Source organism: Mustela nigripes, chromosome 6, assembly GCF_022355385.1.
Source record: "Mustela nigripes isolate SB6536 chromosome 6, MUSNIG.SB6536, whole genome shotgun sequence".
Classification (NCBI taxonomy): Eukaryota; Metazoa; Chordata; class Mammalia; order Carnivora; family Mustelidae; genus Mustela; species Mustela nigripes.
In genome coordinates, this window is record NC_081562.1 from 136,152,165 (window position 1) to 136,170,970 (window position 18,806).

The 18,806-nt window shown below is 42.1% G+C and overlaps 1 protein-coding gene and 1 pseudogene across 2 annotated transcripts in view; both read right to left on the reverse strand.

Moving 5' to 3' along the window:
• The window catches only part of OPTN (optineurin), a 45,113-nt gene that overhangs the window by 21,623 nt on the left and 4,684 nt on the right, over nt 1-18,806 (reverse strand). For both annotated transcript variants that reach the window (XM_059404310.1, XM_059404309.1), the window contains exons 2-6: nt 16,029-16,205; nt 15,223-15,425; nt 10,935-11,117; nt 8,690-8,763; nt 6,107-6,241 (exon numbers count right to left, since the gene is read on the reverse strand). In XM_059404310.1, the coding sequence (XP_059260293.1) occupies nt 6,107-6,241; nt 8,690-8,763; nt 10,935-11,117; nt 15,223-15,425; nt 16,029-16,194 (761 nt within the window). In that variant the 5' untranslated portion in view covers nt 16,195-16,205. The remainder of the gene's footprint in view (nt 1-6,106; nt 6,242-8,689; nt 8,764-10,934; nt 11,118-15,222; nt 15,426-16,028; nt 16,206-18,806) is intronic.
• LOC132020169 (heterogeneous nuclear ribonucleoprotein A1-like) lies at nt 4,675-5,990 on the reverse strand (annotated as a pseudogene).

Below are 18,806 nucleotides of genomic sequence, written 5' to 3' on the forward strand. Positions count from 1 at the left end.
CACTTTTTTTTTTTTTAAGATTTTATTTATTTGATAGACCGAGATCACAAGTAGGCAGAGAGGCAGGCAGAGAGAGAGGAGGAAGCAGGCTCCCTGCTGATCAGAGAGCCCGATGCAGGGCTCGATCCCAGGACCCTGGGATCATGACCCAAGTTGAAGGCAGAGGCTTAACCCACTGAGCGACCCAGGCGCCCCCACTTTCCCCTTTTTTACTTGCTGTCAGTTAAATTTGTTTAGAAAGTACAAATCACATGAAATATGAACCCTGGAAAACAATCAGGGAAAGAAAAAGACAAATCTACAGTCCCATTGCCCCACAAATCTCCTAAGAGTTTTCAGAATAAATTGCATGCGGTCTGTATCCCTATTTGTTGTGATTAATGAAAACAGTTGAAGACTCACTTGTTTGAGAAAGGGACATGTTAGGTCTTGGGATGTGTTTTCATCATATCCTATACAGCACGTACAAGCAAGGCTATCCAGATATCAGGGATTTTATTTCTTGGTTTTCAGTTCTGCCATAGTGAGGGGGAAATCATCATCCTGATACCCACCCAGAGAGCACGAGTCTTTTGACTTACCAGTTGTTAAATACTGAGAGAGGGCTGGCTCAGAGAATGGAGATTTAATGCTATTGAGAAAGCAACCCTTTCTAGGTGCTCAAGGTGGGAGACTAAACACAGCCATCTCAAAGGCATGCCTGACTTCCTAGGGCCATCCGAAGAACTACTGCTACAGGGAGAAGGCTGTGATTATTCTGAAAGCAGGAATTATATATATCATATGAATGATGAGGAGGTATAATTAGTAAATTCCTAAGTTGACACTTTCATCATGAAAGCTAATCATGTTGTCTAAGTACAGATGAATTACTGGCTCAACCTGACTTCTGAGAATGGTGTGCAGAACACAGGAGGGGTAAAAGTGTCTACGAAATAAAAACATGCTGCTTGTTCATGGCTCCTAAAGGTCTCCTTCAAAGGGTAACATTTTTCCCTTTAAAAATAGCTTGGTAACTAAGGTGTAAAAAGAGTGCTTTTATTTATCTATCTATGCATTATTACTATGTTTTAGGATTTGCTGAAAAGACAGGACAAATATTTTGCTCCATTAGAATACATGCTACTAGTCTCCTAGAAGTCAACCCTTGAAATTTTCTAAGGGACAACAAGAGGATATGGTGTAAACATATAGGATTCAGAGCCGACGTGCCCTCCACACCTTTTGAAATGCGCTGATCATGAAATCAGTCATTGGACCAAAGCCGATGTGTCTTCCAGGTTAACATCATCTGAATAAGGAACTTATGTTTCATATTTGACAAAAGATCTTTCTATAGTTGAAAATTAAAATGGTTTCAGGAGCACCTAGATGGTGCAGTTGGTTAAGCATCCTACTCTTGGTTTCAGCTCAGGTCCTGATCTCAGGATTGTGAGACTGAGCCCTGCCCTGGGCTCCACACTCAGGGCAGAGTCTGCTGGAGACTCTGTCTCTGGCTCTCCCTCAGCCCCTCCCGCCTCCCTCTCTAAAATAAATAAATCTTAAGGTGTAAACTACTTCAGTTAGAAAGTACTTCTCACAGTGCTATAATGTTAAGATTAATAAGCCATTTATAATGTCTGAGAGAATCAATGATGTCATAGTATATTTACGATTAAATGTTGCAATTGCTGGAGCCTTAAAACTATTGCATAACCTCTCCCATATCCTACATAGTTTAGCACTTTGCATTTCTTAAAAGTGCATTTGCACATAGAAATTCATTGACTTCACAACTCTACAGTGTATGAATTCTATCCCAAAGTGGGTGTGTGTGTGTGTTCTCATATATACCATATTCTATGAGGCCAGTATTTCCCTTACACCAAAACCAGACAAAGACATTACAAGGAAAGAAAACTATGGACTGATACAACTTATGAATAAAGATGTAAAAATCCTTAACAAAATTTTAATAACCTAAACTAGCAACATATAGAAAGGATTATACATCCAAGTGGATTTACCCAGGAATGAAAGATTGGTTTAACACATGAAAATCAATCACTACAATATATCATATTAACAGAAGTTTAAAAAAACCATTAGTTGTCCCCATGGACATGGAAACAGCATTTCACAAAATTCAAAACTCTTCATGATAAAAAGTACAACAAGCTAGAAATAGAAGGGAGCTTCTCAACCTGATAAAAGCATCTATGAAAACTTGCAGCTAACATCATACTTGATGGTGAAAGGTTGAAGGCCTTCCCCCCAAAACAAGCATGACTGCTTTCTCCACTTTACTTAACATGTGCTAGAGATTCTAGCCAGGGAAGTCACACAAGAAAAAGAAATACAAGGTACCCTTGCTGGTAAGAAAGAAAGAACACTATTCCTTTGCATAGGACATGATTTTGTATAAAGAAAATCCCAAGGAATCCACTAAAAAACTATTAGTGCTAATACATGAGTTCTAGCAAGGTTTCAGGATACAAGATCAATGTACAATATACAATATACAAAAAAGTCAGTGGTATTTCTACACACTAACAAAGAAATTTTTAAAAAATTTAAAAAGAAATCTGGGGCGCCTGGGTGGCTCAGTGGTTTGGGCTGCTGCCTTCGGCTCGGGTCATGATCTCAGGGTCCCTCTCTCTCTCTCTCTCTCTCTCTGCCTCTCTGCCTACTTGTGATCTCTGTCAAATAAATAAATAAAATCTTTAAAAAAAATTTAAAAAGAAATCTAAAAAACAATTTCATGTATAAAAGGATTAAAAAGACTAGAAATCATAGTAACAAATTTTGAAAACTAGTTTAAGACCTGTATACCAAAAATGACAAAACATCATTGAAATACGTTACAGATGACCTAATGAAATTACGGGTTATCTTTCACGGATCAGAAGATTTAATATTGTTGAGATGGCAATGCTCCCCAAACCAAACTCCAGATTCAATGCAATCCCTAACAAAATCCCAGCTGACTTTCTTTTTTTTTTTTTTTAACCAGAAATTAACCAATTTATCCTAAGATTTATACAGAAAAGCAAGAAGCCAGGACAGCCAAAATAATCTTTCAATTTAAGAACCTACACTTCCTGATTTCAAAATTTAACTGTAGGGGCGCCTCATGGCTCAGTGGGTTAAAGCCTCTGCCTTCTGCTCAGGTCATGATCCCAGGGTCCTGGGATCGAGCCCTGCATCGGGCTCTCTGCTCAGTGGGGAGCCTGCTTCCTCCTCTCTCTCTCTCTCTCTGCCAGTCTCTCTGCCTACTTGTGATCTCTGTCTGTTAAATAAATAAATAAAACCTTTAAGAAAAAAAAAATTTAACTGTAGTAATCAAGACAGTGTAGCATATGCAAGGGATAAGCATATAGATCAAAGGAATAAAATTGAAGGTTTAGAAATTAATCTTTACATACATGGCTAACTGATTTATACCAAGGGTGCCAAGGCAGTTCACTGACGGAGAGAAGAGTCTTTTCAACAAACGGTGTTAGGGTGACTGGATATCCACACACAAAAGAAAGAAGTTGGACCCTGATCTCACATCATATACCCAAATGAACTCAAAACGGATCAGAGACCTGACTGTAAGAGCTAAAACTATAAAGCTCTTAGAAGAAAACATAGGAGTGAATCTTTGTGACCCTGGGTTAGTCAGTGGTTCATTAGACACAACATCAAAAGCACAAATGACAAAAGAAAAAGAGATAAAGTGGACTACATCAAAATTAAAAAAAAAATAAAAAGTTGTGCTGCAGGAGGTAAAGAGGTAATTCACAGAATGGGAGAAAATATTTGCAAATCATATACCCTCAAAAAGGATTTGCATCTAAAATATATAATGAACTCTTAGGACTCAGCAATAAAAAGGCAATCCAATTTTTTTTAAATGGGCAAAGGATTTCAATAGATATTTTCAAAGATGATATACAAATGATCAACATGAAAAGATGCTCAACATTATCAGTCATTAGGAAAATGACATCAAAATCACAATGAGACACCACTTTACATCCACGAGGATGGCTGTCATCAAGAAGGCGGATGATTACACGTGTGAAGGAGGACATGGAGAAAAGCAGGACCCTCAAACGTAAAATGGCGCAGCTACTGCAGGAAACAGGTCGGTAGCTGCTCAAACCATTCAACACAGAGATGCCGACGGCTCAGCGATCCCACTCCTGCATATATACCCCCAGAGGGTTAAAAAAATACGTCCACGCAAAAAGTGCAAGAATGTTTACAGCAAACGTTATTCACAATAGATAAAAAGTGGGAACCAAAATGTTCACCAACTGTTGAATAAGCAAAATACTGACTAGTCACACAATGGACTATTATTTGGCAACAAAAAGGAAATGAAGAACTGATTTGTGCTACAACGTGGGTGACCTCTGAAAACATGATGCTAAATAAAGTCAGTCAACCACAAAAGACCACATGTCATATGGTTCCATTTGGATGAAATGTCCAGAATAGGCAAATCTGTGGAGACAGAGAACAGACTGCTGGGAGGAATGAGGGATCAGTGTTAACAGGTACTGGGTTTCTTACTTGAGGAAAAAAATGTTGCAAAATTATAATGTGGTCATGGCTACATAACTGGGAATATTCGTTTTTTTTTTTTTTAAAGACACATTTATTCAGTGTCATGATCAGACTATTACATTTAGCAATCAACAGCATGGGTGCAAAAAAAAAATCTACATTAAAACCCTTTGTTGGAATGCTTTACACTTTCCACAGAACAGAAACAAAAATAACCTGTTATACAATTAGTCACAAATACAGTCCTCGAGTTTTTTTGCCCGTACACATGAGTATTGTCTAAAACATGCCTTCTTTGTAGCAGCTAGGCCCTGCCACCACTGTGCTTGGCTGAGTTCACAAATCTCTTGTAACCTGTAGCTTCCCTGTCACTTCTCTGGCTCTCCTCTCCTGCTAAGCTTTGTTTCCTGGCAGTAATTAAAACCTTCTGCCACTGCCATAGCTGCTGCTGCTGCTGCTGGAACCACCATAGCCACCTTGGTTTCGTGGTTTGGCGAAGTATTGGCCTCCACCACCATAAGGGCCAGAGCTTCCGCCTCCAAAATTACCTCCTTTCATGGGTCCAGAATTTGAGGATTGATGGTTGTAATTGCCAACATCATTAGAGCTTCCGCCACCTCCAAAGTTGCTTCCATCATTACCAAATCCGTTATAGCCATCCCCACTGCCACCATATCCACCACCACCTCGACTGCCACCAAAGCCACCTCGACCACTGAAGTTTCCTCCGCGACCAAAGTTGTCATTCCCACCAAAACCACCTCCACGACCACCACCAAAGTTTCCAGAACCACTTTGACCTCTTTGGCTGGATGAGGCACTAGCCATCTCTTGCTTAGAGAGCGCTTTCCTTACTTCCCAGTTGTGGCCATTCACAGTATGGTATTTTTGAATGACAATCTTGTCTACAGAATCATGGTCATCAAATGTTACAAAAGCAAAACCCCTCTTTTTGCCACTGCCTCGGTCAGTCATGATCTCAATCACTTCGATTTTCCCATACTGTTCGAAATAATCTCTTAGATGATGTTCTTCAGTGTCTTCTTTTTCACCAACAAAAATCTTTTTCACACTTAAGTGGGCACCAGGTCTTTGAGAATCTTCTCTTGAGACAGCCCTCTTTGGTTCCACAACTCTTCCACCTTGTGTGGCCTTGCATTCATAGCTGCATCCACCTCCTCCACAGTGGCATATGTGACAAACCCAAAGCCTCTGGAGCGCTTGGTGTTCTGATCTCTCATTACCACACAGTCTGTAAGTGTTCCCCATTGCTCAAAATGGCTCCTCAGACTCTCATCAGTTGTTTCAAAGCTCAGACCTCCGATGAAGAGCTTCCGCAGCTGTTCAGGCTCTTTGGGAGACTCTGACTTAGACATGACAGCGGTGGGAGGGGAGACTTTAACGATGCTTACTCGGCGGCGTCCACGGGCAGAAAGCATAACTGGGAATATTCTAAACTATACTGAAATGTATACCTTAAATGCCTGGATTATCTGGTGTCTTAATTTTATCTCCATAAAGCTGTTTTAAAAAAGCAATGTATGCATATTTCAAGTTACCTATTTCATACCTTTCTTTGGCTTCCTTGAGTGCAATTCCAAGCTTCTCCACCTTCTGGTTTTCCTCCCTTAGACAAAGCAGGAGCTGGCTCACAGTTAATTTCTCAAATTCCAAATAATTCCTGGCACTTTCTGTAGATTTGTTCCTGTACCAAGAACAGAATAAAGATTAAAAGGTTTTCATCAGAAAACACAAATGTCAAAGTGTCTAAGAAAGTAACTGAAACCACGTAAAGGAACTACTTTTTAGAATACTCTCCAAATAATTTTCATCTACAGACCAAACGCAGCTGGCCTGCGACCACCAGGTTCACACTCCTCCACACTGTCCAGGAAAGGGGTAGGGACTCTCAGGTAGTCTCGCCTTGCACTGTACACGCTCGCTTCCTCCAAATAGCCCATGTGCCCACTACATCAGACCCCAGAACCCCCAGGAATAGTGGAGCAGAGGTGGCCCCAGTTTCCGGGGCCTGGCCTTCCTAGAGAACTAGCCTCAGAGAGGATCACAGTCATACAAAGTACATGAACATGTGTGCTGCCTGGCAATACCCAGATTGCTGACCTTTCTCCAACTTGATATTCTCAGGTCAAGAGAAGAAGGTACTTTTTGTTTTTGATTTAAAATAACTATAGCAGAGAAATGTAAGCACCACTGGTATGTGAAATATTTTCCTTGATTTCGAAATCTGATTATATCAACAAGCAGGATGATGACAAACAAGACCAGGACCACCGGTATGACAGCTACACTTCCCGGATGACTGCAATGATGCTCACATTCAAGTTCACACATTTCATACACAGCCGGGATTAAATCCCAGTTCCTGACTTTGAACTCCACACCCAGTTATCAATCTCTGACTCCTTAATATACCTTAAAATGAGGTAAGAAAACAGTTACTAAAACATAACTGTGCCTTGGAGTGTCTGGCCGGCTCAGTCAGAGGAGCGTGTGTCCCTTCATCTCAGGGTCGTGAGTTCAAGCCCCACGTTGGATATAGAGATTACTTAAAAATAAAATCTTAAAAAACAAAAACAACCTATGGCTTAAAAGAGGAAATGGCTTTAGCAGGTGGCTATAGCTGAAGAGGAAGTGGCTTGGAAATTTCAGTCAGGGCCTTCTTCCTTCCCACCACTTCCAGGAAAGTCTTTCGATATTAAAAACAGCAGGATGGGGGAAAGCTGAGGAACTGCTAAGCGAGGAAGCAACTTTCATTTATGCTGACAGCCCTGTTTAATGAAAGATTATCTATCACTTATTTTATACTTGATGCAAGGGCTTGGGAGCAAAACTGGGAAAAAAGAAACAGCCTGTTTTTCTAAGTACATTTGTCACATTATGGGAAAAAAGGTATTAAAAGCCCATGAGAGAAGAGATTCCTAGATGAATTTTCAAATAACTGTCTATTTCAAAGAGACTAACCCAGCAGTAATTTGCATCCAGGGGATGAGCCAACAGCCCATTCCAGGTGAGAGCTGTGAATGCCGAGCTCTTCTGTCATCTCTTCTGCCAAACCCCACCCCCCCACCTCCACCACCATTTAAAATGTCTGCTTCCTAATGTCTACTTGGAATAGGTCACCTAGATGTCTGCATCTTCTTCTTCTTCTTCTTCTTTTTTTTTTTTTAAAGATTTTATTTATTTGACAGAGGGAACACAAACAGGGGGAGTGGGAGAGGGAAAAGCAGACTTCCCGTGGAGCGGGGAGCCCGATGCAGGGCTCAGTCCCAGGACCCTGGGATCATGACCTGAGCCGAAGGCAGCGGCTTAACCCACTGAGCCACCCAGGTGCCCCTAGGTGTCTGCTTCTTAATGTCTATTTGGAACAGGTCAACTAGATGTCTGCTTCCTGATGTCTATTTGGAACAGGTCAGCTTGAGACTCCACAGGTAAGACATCTGGCCACGGGGTATGACAGCGTTTTAGAGCACTTACAGTCCTTACTGGAGATCACTCAGGATCAGTCGTCTGGGCTCATTCTGGGGAATGAACAGGGAAGACAAAATGATAACATCCCACTTTATCGAGTTGAACAGCCCAGGCCAGGGCAAAGTGCACCAGTAAACAAATCAGCAAGCATGAGTCTTTTGATTAAGAACAAGTTTGTCTTCTCTTCTCATCTTATGGGAGATGAAACACCTCTAAATGGAGTGGTGAGGGTTGAGTTGGCCCACAGAGGGACCACACATTGTTTCTATTCTCTGCCAGCCTGGCTGTAACACTAAATCACATTCAAACCGGACATTCCTAAAAGGTCCTGGCATGGGGCGCCTGGGTGGCTGAGTCAGTTAAGCGGCTGCCATCTGCTCAGGTTAAGATCCCAGGGCCCTGGGATCCATCCCTGCATCAGGTTTCCTCCTTGGTGGGGAGTCTGGTTCCTCTCACTCTGCCTCTCCCCCTTCTTGCACTCTCTCTCAAATAAATAAATAAATTCTTAACAACAACAAAAAAAGGGTCCTGGCATCAATTAATGAGAATCAACTTTCACAGCCCAAGATGCTTGACCTCCTAGCGGCGAGCTGCAAGTGACAAGACAGCCTGGTGCGGGGGTGGGGTAGGAGTTGTCCACTAGCCCTAGCCCTTGTCTACATACGTGTCAATGGAATCAGTTCTTGTTGGTCCAGGACTTGTCCTGATTTCTCTCACTGCCACATCTGCGTCTCCTTCCTGTAAAGGCAGAATTGAAAGGGCTTTACCATGATAATGTCCACAAGACAAATTTTTTATCAAAAGAGAAAAAGGCAGTAAGATCAAGAATGTTGATGGCCTGCAACCCAAGGAAGCTACCGACATTTAAATGTGAGATGTTTCAACCAGGTCACTGAAATGGAATGGGAATCTAGCCTTCCCTTACTCTGCACACCCTGTCAGGATTATAAATATCTAGGCCAAGGTGTGAAGGTTCATGTCTCATCCAGAAGAGTCAACCTGACCCCGAACACATGAAAACTTATCTCCTCCCTCTCCTTGGCAGTTCATTCCCTTCTTTCCCAAGTTAAGGTCACATGAAGCTAGCGATACCTCCATCCAGCTTCCCTGTACAGGCCTTTAAAATGCAAAATGTCAGAACCTGCTGAAGCAATGTTGAAAAAGAGGCTGTTTTCTATGGGCAAAGCTCACAAAGCACAACATTGGCTCCTAGAGAAATCTGTATACATCATGGGCCACTTAAGCATACAAGAAGTCCAAGACCAGTCACATGATAGGAAAGACATTAATATTCCAATGAGCTAGCAGGAAAGTCTTCCGAAAATGCATGAACAAAGATGGTTCGAAACAACTCTGATTGTGTACATTTTTCCTAAACCTTGGGCAGTGTTTTCCAGTTCACAAGAAGCAAGGCAAGAAAAGCATGTTTACACTAAAACTAACTGTCACTCATGGGACCAGTGGAGGAGCGTATTGTGCTCACCATGCGCCCCAAAGGAAGAAGCCTCATTTGGAAACTTCTCATATGCTCCTTGGCCTTCCTGAACTTTGCCAGGTATTTGGAGAAGGTGAAAGCTGTTCGATCAAACCTGCATTTCATTATCTTTGGTCATCTGCAGAAAGGGTACTCTGGCAAAGCGTGCTTTCCATTTGGTATTTCAATTCTCCTGATTTCGGCTGCTATGAATACTCCTGAAGATTTATTAGGGAGCATGGATGGCAAAGTTACTGAGAGCTGTCTCCCCATGCTACTACTCTTCAGTGCAGCAAAGGAACTGGAAAGCAAAGACAGTCACACACTAATAATTCTGACACGCCCAGGAGTTCACCTTTTTACAAGCTTCCCACACATTACCTACAAGGTCCGTATTTCTCTCTCAGAGACACTCTCTTTTTTCCTGTCTGATGTATGGTCTGATAAAGTTAACATGCCAGCGGGTATCACAGAGGATCTTATCCTTGTGGGTTTTTCTCCCTCAACATTTAATATTTTCTAGCGGCGGTGAAGGAGAGCGGCTCTGGGGCTCACAGACACGGACACCACAGATACTCGTCAGATGTTCAGGAAGGGGCCAGCACACGCCACTTCACTGAGCTCACTTCATTTTCGGTTCCACAGAAATGTGTCAGACACCCAGGGCTTCACCCTCAGCTCCTGGAGGTGCCCAGGCACCTGCTGTTAGAAGCGGGGGCAAAGACAAGGTCAACCCTCCACCACAACCCCAATGGCACTAATTTCTTTTCTTCACTTCTTGTTTTTAATAAACCAAGGTTCCTCATAAGGCTTGTCTGAAAAGAGGGTTCTATTATTAAAAACTATTTTAAAGCCATCAGTTTGCCCCATCTTCTCATGAGTCTGTACACCCAAGTGCAGTGCGGGACACAGTGAAGGACCTGATCTGGAAAAGTGTTTGTTTTCTGTTTTGTTTTATAGATCAGTCACAAGATATCTGATTTGTCAGTACCTACGGGAAGGAAAAGAAAAACTAACCCAATCCCTTTTGTCCTAAAAGATAATCAGTATTCTTCCATTTCAGCCATGATAGCCCTCATCAGTATTAAGACTTTTTTTTTGAGAGCGAAACAGAGAGAGCACGCATGGGAGAGCAAGGGTAGGGACAGAGGGAGAGAGAGAATCCCAAGCAGGCTCCATGATCCAAGCAGGATCTCATAACCCTGAGATCGGGACCTGAGCCAAAATAGAGTCAGACGTTTAACCCACCGAGCCACCCAGGTGCCCCTAGGATTATGTCATACTTAAAAAGGAGAGCCAATTTATCTTGGTGATATTGATGCTGAAACTCCTGCCCTCTTTGGCTTTGGTGTGTTGAAAAGACATGATGGTAATCTAGGTGTCTAGGTGAGCTTTTGTAATTTGCTGAAAATGAAATGAAAACCAGGACACTTACAGCTATCCTGATTTCAACAAAGGAGTCTTCAGAAGAGCCCCCCGAATTCAGCTTGAGCTGTAGTTCTGACACAATCCCCAGCAGATCTGCTTTTTCAGCTTGGAGATAGGCCACCTGGGTCTTCAGCTGTTCGAGTTCCTGGTCTGCTTCTGCCTTGGGGACTTTGGGGTCCCCAGTGGGATCCTGGATATATATTGTGATACAACATTTCAAATGGAAGATTTTACATTATTTTATTATATTCAAACAATACAAAGTTAAAATAATCTCATGACAAGAAAGAAAGACTTTCTCAGCATACAGGATAATATGACATGAAAGAAACCAATCAGACTTCGACAACGGTTAAGTTGTCCAAAACCTCAGAAAATAAGGACAAAAAGCTACCAAATCAACCCCTTGCCTTTTTTCTTCCCACACAAAGGGAGACCCACCCTCGCTCTCTCCATACTTGTCATGTATAGCTTGAAGTCAAAGCATCAAGCCATCTCATTACATGAAACATGAATGGTAAAGACAATGCAAAGTCCTAAATTCTCTCAGGCAGTTTGCTACACCTTATGTTGGTGTTTTTTTAGGCTGCTTAAAGGAAGCCCAGCGAGAAATAAGAAAACTGAAAATTTGGAGGCTGCTATGAAAGGTAAAAAAATTAAATTTCAGCCTATGTCGACACAAAGAACAAATACTCCTATTTACTAATACCAAGTATGTGTTGCGTTCCTCTTATTACACTTACTACCTGAGACAAAGTCTTAAGAGGAAGGGTCTGTTTAGATGCAGTGTTTTCATCTGGGAGCAGAGAAAACAGATTCCAGTCCACAGCCTGCTAATAGCTGTGTATGACATCCTGAGCAGATTTACTTAAAGTCTTGGCCTTGGTTGTGTTGGGTTAGAAAGGAAGACATGGTCCTAAGTGGTCTCTGTGGTCTCTGTGGTCCCTTCCAGCCATGACCTAGGAGGCCTCTCTGATTCCCTCCTCAGGAAACCTTCATTGTGTTTATGGGCATGGTGCCACCAGAAATACACACTTGAGGTTATCAGAGCATTACAACACAGCAATTCTCTCTCTCTTTCTCTCTCTCTCTCTTTCACACACACACACACACACACACACACACACACACACACACACCACCCATCTCCATGACAGATTTCCTAAGGAACCAGAAATAGACCCAAAGGTTGTTAGGACAACCAAAAAGCATTAAAAGGATTCGCGTAAACCAGCTGGTCCCTGAAATATTGAAACCTGGAGAGAAAGATATTAATACGCAGCACAGGACTATGTCTCACACCAGTGAGATCATGTTCTTGCTTCACTGGGAGTGTTCCCTTGCCAGGAAATGACCACAGGCCTGAGAGAAAAGAACTCATTGTGAAGCTGAAGAGTTAGATGTGCAGGGAAAGGTTATCAGCCTGGGCATCCTCTCTTGGTAATGACTCATTCCAAAGAAATGAAACCGTGAAAGCGGTAGAAAGTCAAAGGAGAGGCCCTACTTAGCCTGGACTAGGAAGCGAGCAGGTAAGGGCAAAGTCAGGTTCTATTAGGTATCTTCACATTTTCCTGCTGGACCCCTCTGAGGACATTTTATAGAATGGATTAAAAAAATTTTTTTTTGAAGAGAGAGTGAGTGTGTTAGTGGGGGTGAGGAGGGACAGAGGGAGGGAGTGAGAATCCTAAACAGGTTGCACACCCAGTGAGGAGCCCAACTCAGGTCTTGGTCTCATGACCCTGAGATCATGACCTGAGCCGAAATCAAGAGTCAGATACCCAACTGACTGAACCACCGAGGCACCTCAGAATGGATTTTTAAAACCACCTTGGCATAAGGGTAGGAAACAGAGTTTTAAGCAAGTGTCTGATGACAAGGGATATAAGGCCATGATTCTAGAATCTCAGACTTGTCAGGGTAATCTTCTTTTTTACAAGGGTGAGGATCTTTTCACTATCCTTGGGAAATTCCTATCTACTTATTTGGCCATCAAATACCTCACAAGGTAACATTTTAAATCTCTCTTCATTTCACTACTGAGACTCCTTTCAATCCCTTCCTGGACTAGAACTCACATGTTTTATTCTCTCTGATCAAACTCAACTCCATGATTTGTTACCTTTCATCATTTTTGAATGCTTGCCCTTGACCTTCAAGCAACACCATGGCTCTCCTTTTGTACTTGTATCATGTCTCCAACTTGCTGTCCCGGAAATCTGCCCAGGCTACCATGCATTTTATAATCCTAGAAGAAATACCCAGCTAATGATCTCTGCCTAGCAATCTGTACCATTAAAAGTTAAAAAGTTCTCTCTACAGATGATAATAATGTATAATTCTGTGAGCTAGACAGAACCATGAAAACCTCAGCCTCACCCTGAGGATCAGAAGGCAGATCTCCAAAAGAAATGCGCTATTCCCTTTAGTTGTGTGGCACAGAACACATGAGAGTCCCTGGTGGCTGGAGGGGATTCCCTGGAGAGATGCAGCAAGAGTGAGAAAAGGCAGGGGCTGGGAGAGCTTTAAGTCAGGAAGATGACGGCCTAAATTGTACAAATCATCTCAACTGGTCCATGAAATAAAAATTAAAGAAGAGGCAGGGAGGCAATAGGCAGGCCTGGGAAGCACATTTCTGGGGACAGAAGGCTGATGACCAAGGGTATTAAAGAGCTATAAATGTCTCTTTGTCCAAGTACCCATGTCATCTGTCCCAAGGACTCACTTCTGAGTCCTGCTTATAGTTTGTTTCAGCTATCTTCTGCATTGAAAGAAGCTGTCTGGAGCTCCAGCTTCTTTTCTCTATCTCTTCCAGTACTGGGACTTCTTAGGAAAACCCACACACAGATGATTTCAAACAGACAAACTGCTTCTGGAAGCTTCTTTCTGGGCTTCAATGTGATAGGCCCCAACAGACTGATGTCAGCTGTCAGCTCACATCCCAAAAGCCAAAGGAGGAAAACAGCATAAGATATTTTCTGGGGCACCTGGTTGGCCCAGTCAGTTAAGCATCTGACTTCGGCTACGGTCATGATCTTGGGGTCCTGGGATCGAGCCTCCCTTTGGACTGAGCTCAGTGGGGAGTCTGCCCTTCCACCCAGCTTGTATACTCTTTCTCTCTCAGGTAAATAAAATCTTAAAAAAAAGATATTTTCTTACAGAGAGTAGAAAATTATTCACATAGCCTAGCTGATCATTTTTTCAGCATATTCTACCTTGCAAATATTTAGAGACCAAGAGATTTCCCCCAAAGTAATAACTTACTGTTTTTTGAACTATAAGACAAGTTGAAGCATTAGATGTGATAGATCTAATCAGCAATGAATCATTTCCTACACAAATGTAACTTTATTCAAGCAGAATGTTCACACGGTCCCATAAGCAGGGATCGATATCAATGAGTAAAGCCCTGACAAAAAGCACAATACAGTTCCCTAAACAACTTTTCATTCTTCAGGTTATTCCATATTGTCCCCCCTTTTTTTCCTCTTATCTTTCTTTGTTTGCATACTTTACCCAAGAAATCAGAGATCAACAGAGTTCAAGGTATCTCAAGGAACATCTCTGAAGTCTGGGTTTCTATCTTCTCTGAATCAAACCAGTGGTCCATCCCTCAGGGGGCTGCTACGTTCCAGGTTGGGAAGACAAGGAACAGCAGATGTCCAGCCTAAGGAACAACCAGTCCTCAGAATATGGGCAGATGCTTCAAATGGGTTCTGATACATATTTTATCACTAACATCTTTGGCACCCACTCTTGGCCATGAGCACATTTCTTAGGGTCTTTGGGTCAATGAAAATGTGGCAAACTGACAGCCTCCTATCACAACATGATAAGTATCTCACCATTTCTCAAAAGTAGATGTAAAATGTAAAGTGAGGAATCTCTATTTTAGACTTAGGAAAAGACTAAAATAGTAAGTAAAACTTGGAAGTAATAGTTTTTTTAATGTAATTTTCTATCAAAGACATAAACTAAAAGCTAACACTTGGATGGTTCGAGGCAGAGGTTCTCCTGCGAGGTCTATAATGAATACAAAATACTGATTTATAACCACAACCCTCTTTTGACTATAATCAATATGGTCAAAACCGTACAGATTTCCCTCCCCCAACAGAGACTGCAAACGACCCTTGAAACTGTAGCCACCTTCTCAGGAAGAACCGTTCTTTCAAATGATGCAAAATACTCATCTAGCCTGAACCATGAAAGGTTTTGATCTAGAAGTCTAGATAAGGAAGATTCCACTCTAAATATTAATAAAATAAAATAAAATTGCAACTGACTAGTCTGCTCACCTCAAGGGACTTTTCCATTTTCCCTTTTAGTTTTTCAAGTTTTTCCTTCAATTTTTCATTTTCGTGACTCAAAGCCATGAGGCGCTCTTTGGCTTCTTTGCTCTGTATCTCAAAAAAGAGGCGTTCTTCCTTCTGTTTCTCTGTCCAGGCTGAAAGCTCTTCAAATCGCCCTTTCATTGCCTGATTATTTAGCTTCATGGCTTCTGTATGGGGTTCAGAGTGAGAGTGTCACACATCAGACTCGATTTGATGAATCCAACCTCCAACCATCCTCATCACTTAGCTGTGAATCTAAAGAAGCCCTCCTTGGCCTGGACCCCAGGGTTGGCAGAAAATGTAGAAAGTTGAGTGGTTTTTGCTTCCAGACAAGACTCGGGGGCCTAATGTCATTTCTAGTGCTCCAAAGATTCCAGAAAATAAAACTAGTTTGGGTTCCTCCATGACGACACACACGCTAGAGCACTGATTTGAACACAGGTCCTGCCAGAAGCCATGGCCGGAGATCCCAGAATGCGTTCTATGAACAGGGTCATATTTAGAACTCTGTAATTCTTCCTTTCTTTCTAAAGGGACTCTATGTCATTACACCATTTCCCTGGGGTGTGTAAGTACCTTTTATTCTTACCTGTATTCCCAAAAGTAAACAATGGAAACAATTTTAGCTTTACCAAAAGCTAGACTCTGTGCTCTTTCTCCCGCTAGTGAAAGAGAGAGAAGGGAATTCACCAACAAGCTTTTTGACAGAGAGATGCTGTTCATGAAGGGCCAGGGTGAATGAAGAAACGTGGTGGCCAGGGGCTTCTCACCTTTGAGCTGATGGTTCTCAGTCAGGAGCTCCTTCATCTGCCGCAGCAGCTCCTCCGGGGTGAACGTGTCCAGGTTTGGGTGAGCCAGGTTGGGGGGCCCATTTCCTGTGGTTTCGTTGGGGCTGTCCCCCTTTTCAGTCAGGCAGCTAAGCGGTTGGTGGGACATGGCTGCAGGACCTAGGGAAGCGTCACAGACTGAAGAGAGAGCTGTCTTCCCACTGCAAGGGGCCCCCCTGAGTCCCATAAGTCCATGGGGAACTGCTAGTGTGTATTCCAAAAGTTGCCTCCTTCCTCTCCAATTCTTTTTTGGGCATTTTTGGTTCTTCCCTTTTAAACAAAGAGGTGTATTCTAGCCTCTGTGCGTGTGTCTGTGTGCGTGGGTGCGGCGAGGGCCTGAGGGACGGAGGAGGGAGAGAAGAGCATGAGAATCAGGGATCCTAACAGGAATTCAAGGCTTCCAAACGTATATTTGTGGATATGGGTAAAGTATCATTAAATTGGTTTTCCTATGCAAATCTTTCAAGCTCAGATCTTTTTGTTTTGGGTGAACTGCACATAAAGCTGTTAAAAAATCTCCATATTTTATCTCTTGAATTTTTGGCTAAGAGGAAAGGGAGAAGGAACATTTTTTGGATGCTTACTACATGCTGAATCACCGCAGCCAACACGTCAGTTTCTAATCCTCACTAAAACCCAACTGGATGGCTACTTGACAGGAGACCGAGCTGAGCTCCCAGGGGTGTTAGAGCTTGGCCGAGGTCACTTCAGAAGAGGTATGAACTATAGGAGTATAAATAATACCAAAACCCAGCTCTGTCATACAATAAAGATGCTACTGAATATTTAGGCTTCAATATTCAATAATTCTGCAAGGCATCCTAAAAAGACTAAGAAACCTTGCTCACTTATTGCATATTCTGAGAATATTTTAAGCATACCACTTTATTTTTTAGAGCGGTCAATGTGGACATCAATGAGATAGACAAGACAAGACAGACAAGATGGACAAAAATAAGATCCGTTTATGTATGCCCTACCACCTGGGCAAACATACGAATCTCTTCTAACAACTGGTGGCATGCTACAGGCAAACATTTTCTTTTCTGTGCTTCATGACAATCATGATAAGCCTTGTCATGGAAGATGAAGAAGGATAAGTGCATTCTTTCTGACACAGCACCATATCATTAACAGCTAGGAGAGCTTTCGGTGACTGTGTATTAAACCAAACACACAGGTTGTGGTACAGTGCTTTTCCCCCCACCCCCAATGGAAGCAATGCCTGGGGTTCTCTGGAGGCCCCCTGGACTCAAGAGCCTGGTGATCTGCTTTTGGTCTGAAGGAACTTGCAGGTCATGAGGGACAGTACCATGACAGGACAGCAGGCTCCTGCTTCTCCCCTGAGCAGCCACCTTAAGGAGAGGCAGTCCCATGAAATGCTTTAAGGAGGATGTCAGTTTCTGAAGTGAAAAGCATTGACGAGGCATACTACTCCACTGTGGGCCTCTGGAAGGTAGCCTATGTTCTACATATCCTAATGTATTAGTAAAGTGGTCTAGTGCTGAGGTGGGTTCCTGGTATTCAGTGATTAGAAAAGACTGCTTTTGGTTTCCCCAATAAAATAATCTGGATGAAATAATTTAGAAAAAAAGAAAATATTTAAAAGAAAAGAAAAAAATAATTTAGAAAAAAAGCCAGTTTCTGGCTTTCTGTAACATTTGTTTATGCACAGTATGATGTTGGAGCTAAGCTTTCATAAACATGGGTTTTTACCAAATAATAGGAATAGTAAAGAGACCTAAAGATAAAATCCTCACAATGTGCCCCAATGTTTAGAGCAGCAATGTCCACAATATCCAAAATATGAAAAAGCCCAGATGTCTACTGACAGATGAAGAGATAAAGAAGATGTGGTATATATATATACATGGAATATTACTCAGCCATGAAAAAAGAAATTTTGCCATTTGCAACAATGTGGATAGAACTAGAGAATATTAAGCTAAGCGAAATAAGTCAGTCAAAGAAAGACAAATACCACATGATTTCATTCATGTGTGGAATTTAAGAAACAAAACAGAGGAACATAGGGGAAGGGAAGGAAAAATAAAATAAGATTAAAACAGAGAGGGAAGCAAACCATAAATCTTAAATCTAGGGAACAAACAGAGAGTTGCTGGAGGGGAGGGGGATGGGGGATGGGGTAATTAGGTGATGGGCATTAAGGAGGGCACTTGACAGAATGAACACAGGGTGTTCTTTATTTATCTAAGATAGAGCACAAGTGGAGGGGGAGGGGCAGAGGGAGAAGAAGCAGGCTCCACGCTGGGCAGGGAGCCTGACACAGTGCTCTAGCACAGGTCCCTGAGATCATGACCTGAGCCAAAGGCAGACACTTAACCAACTGAGTCACCCAGGTGCCCCAGGACTGCATGTTCTATGCAACTGATGAATCACTAAATTCTATCCCTGAAACTAACAGTACACTATATGTTAAATTGAATTTAAATAAAAAAATTTAAAAACCTTACAATATGTATCATTTACTTGTCAGCTGTCCAGTTTGCTTAGGTACTCAAAGGTTATAATACACTTCGCAAAAGCAAATGGAAACATTCAACAGATTTTTTTTTAAGTTCCTAAGGAGTTCTCTAGAGATGTGCTTAATTTCATTTTAGTATATACACATTTCTCTTTCATTGCTTTTCCAAGAGAGAGGAAAGGGGAGAGAAGAGGGAAGGGCAGGGGAAGCAGGGAAGAGGAAGAAATGGGAGGGGA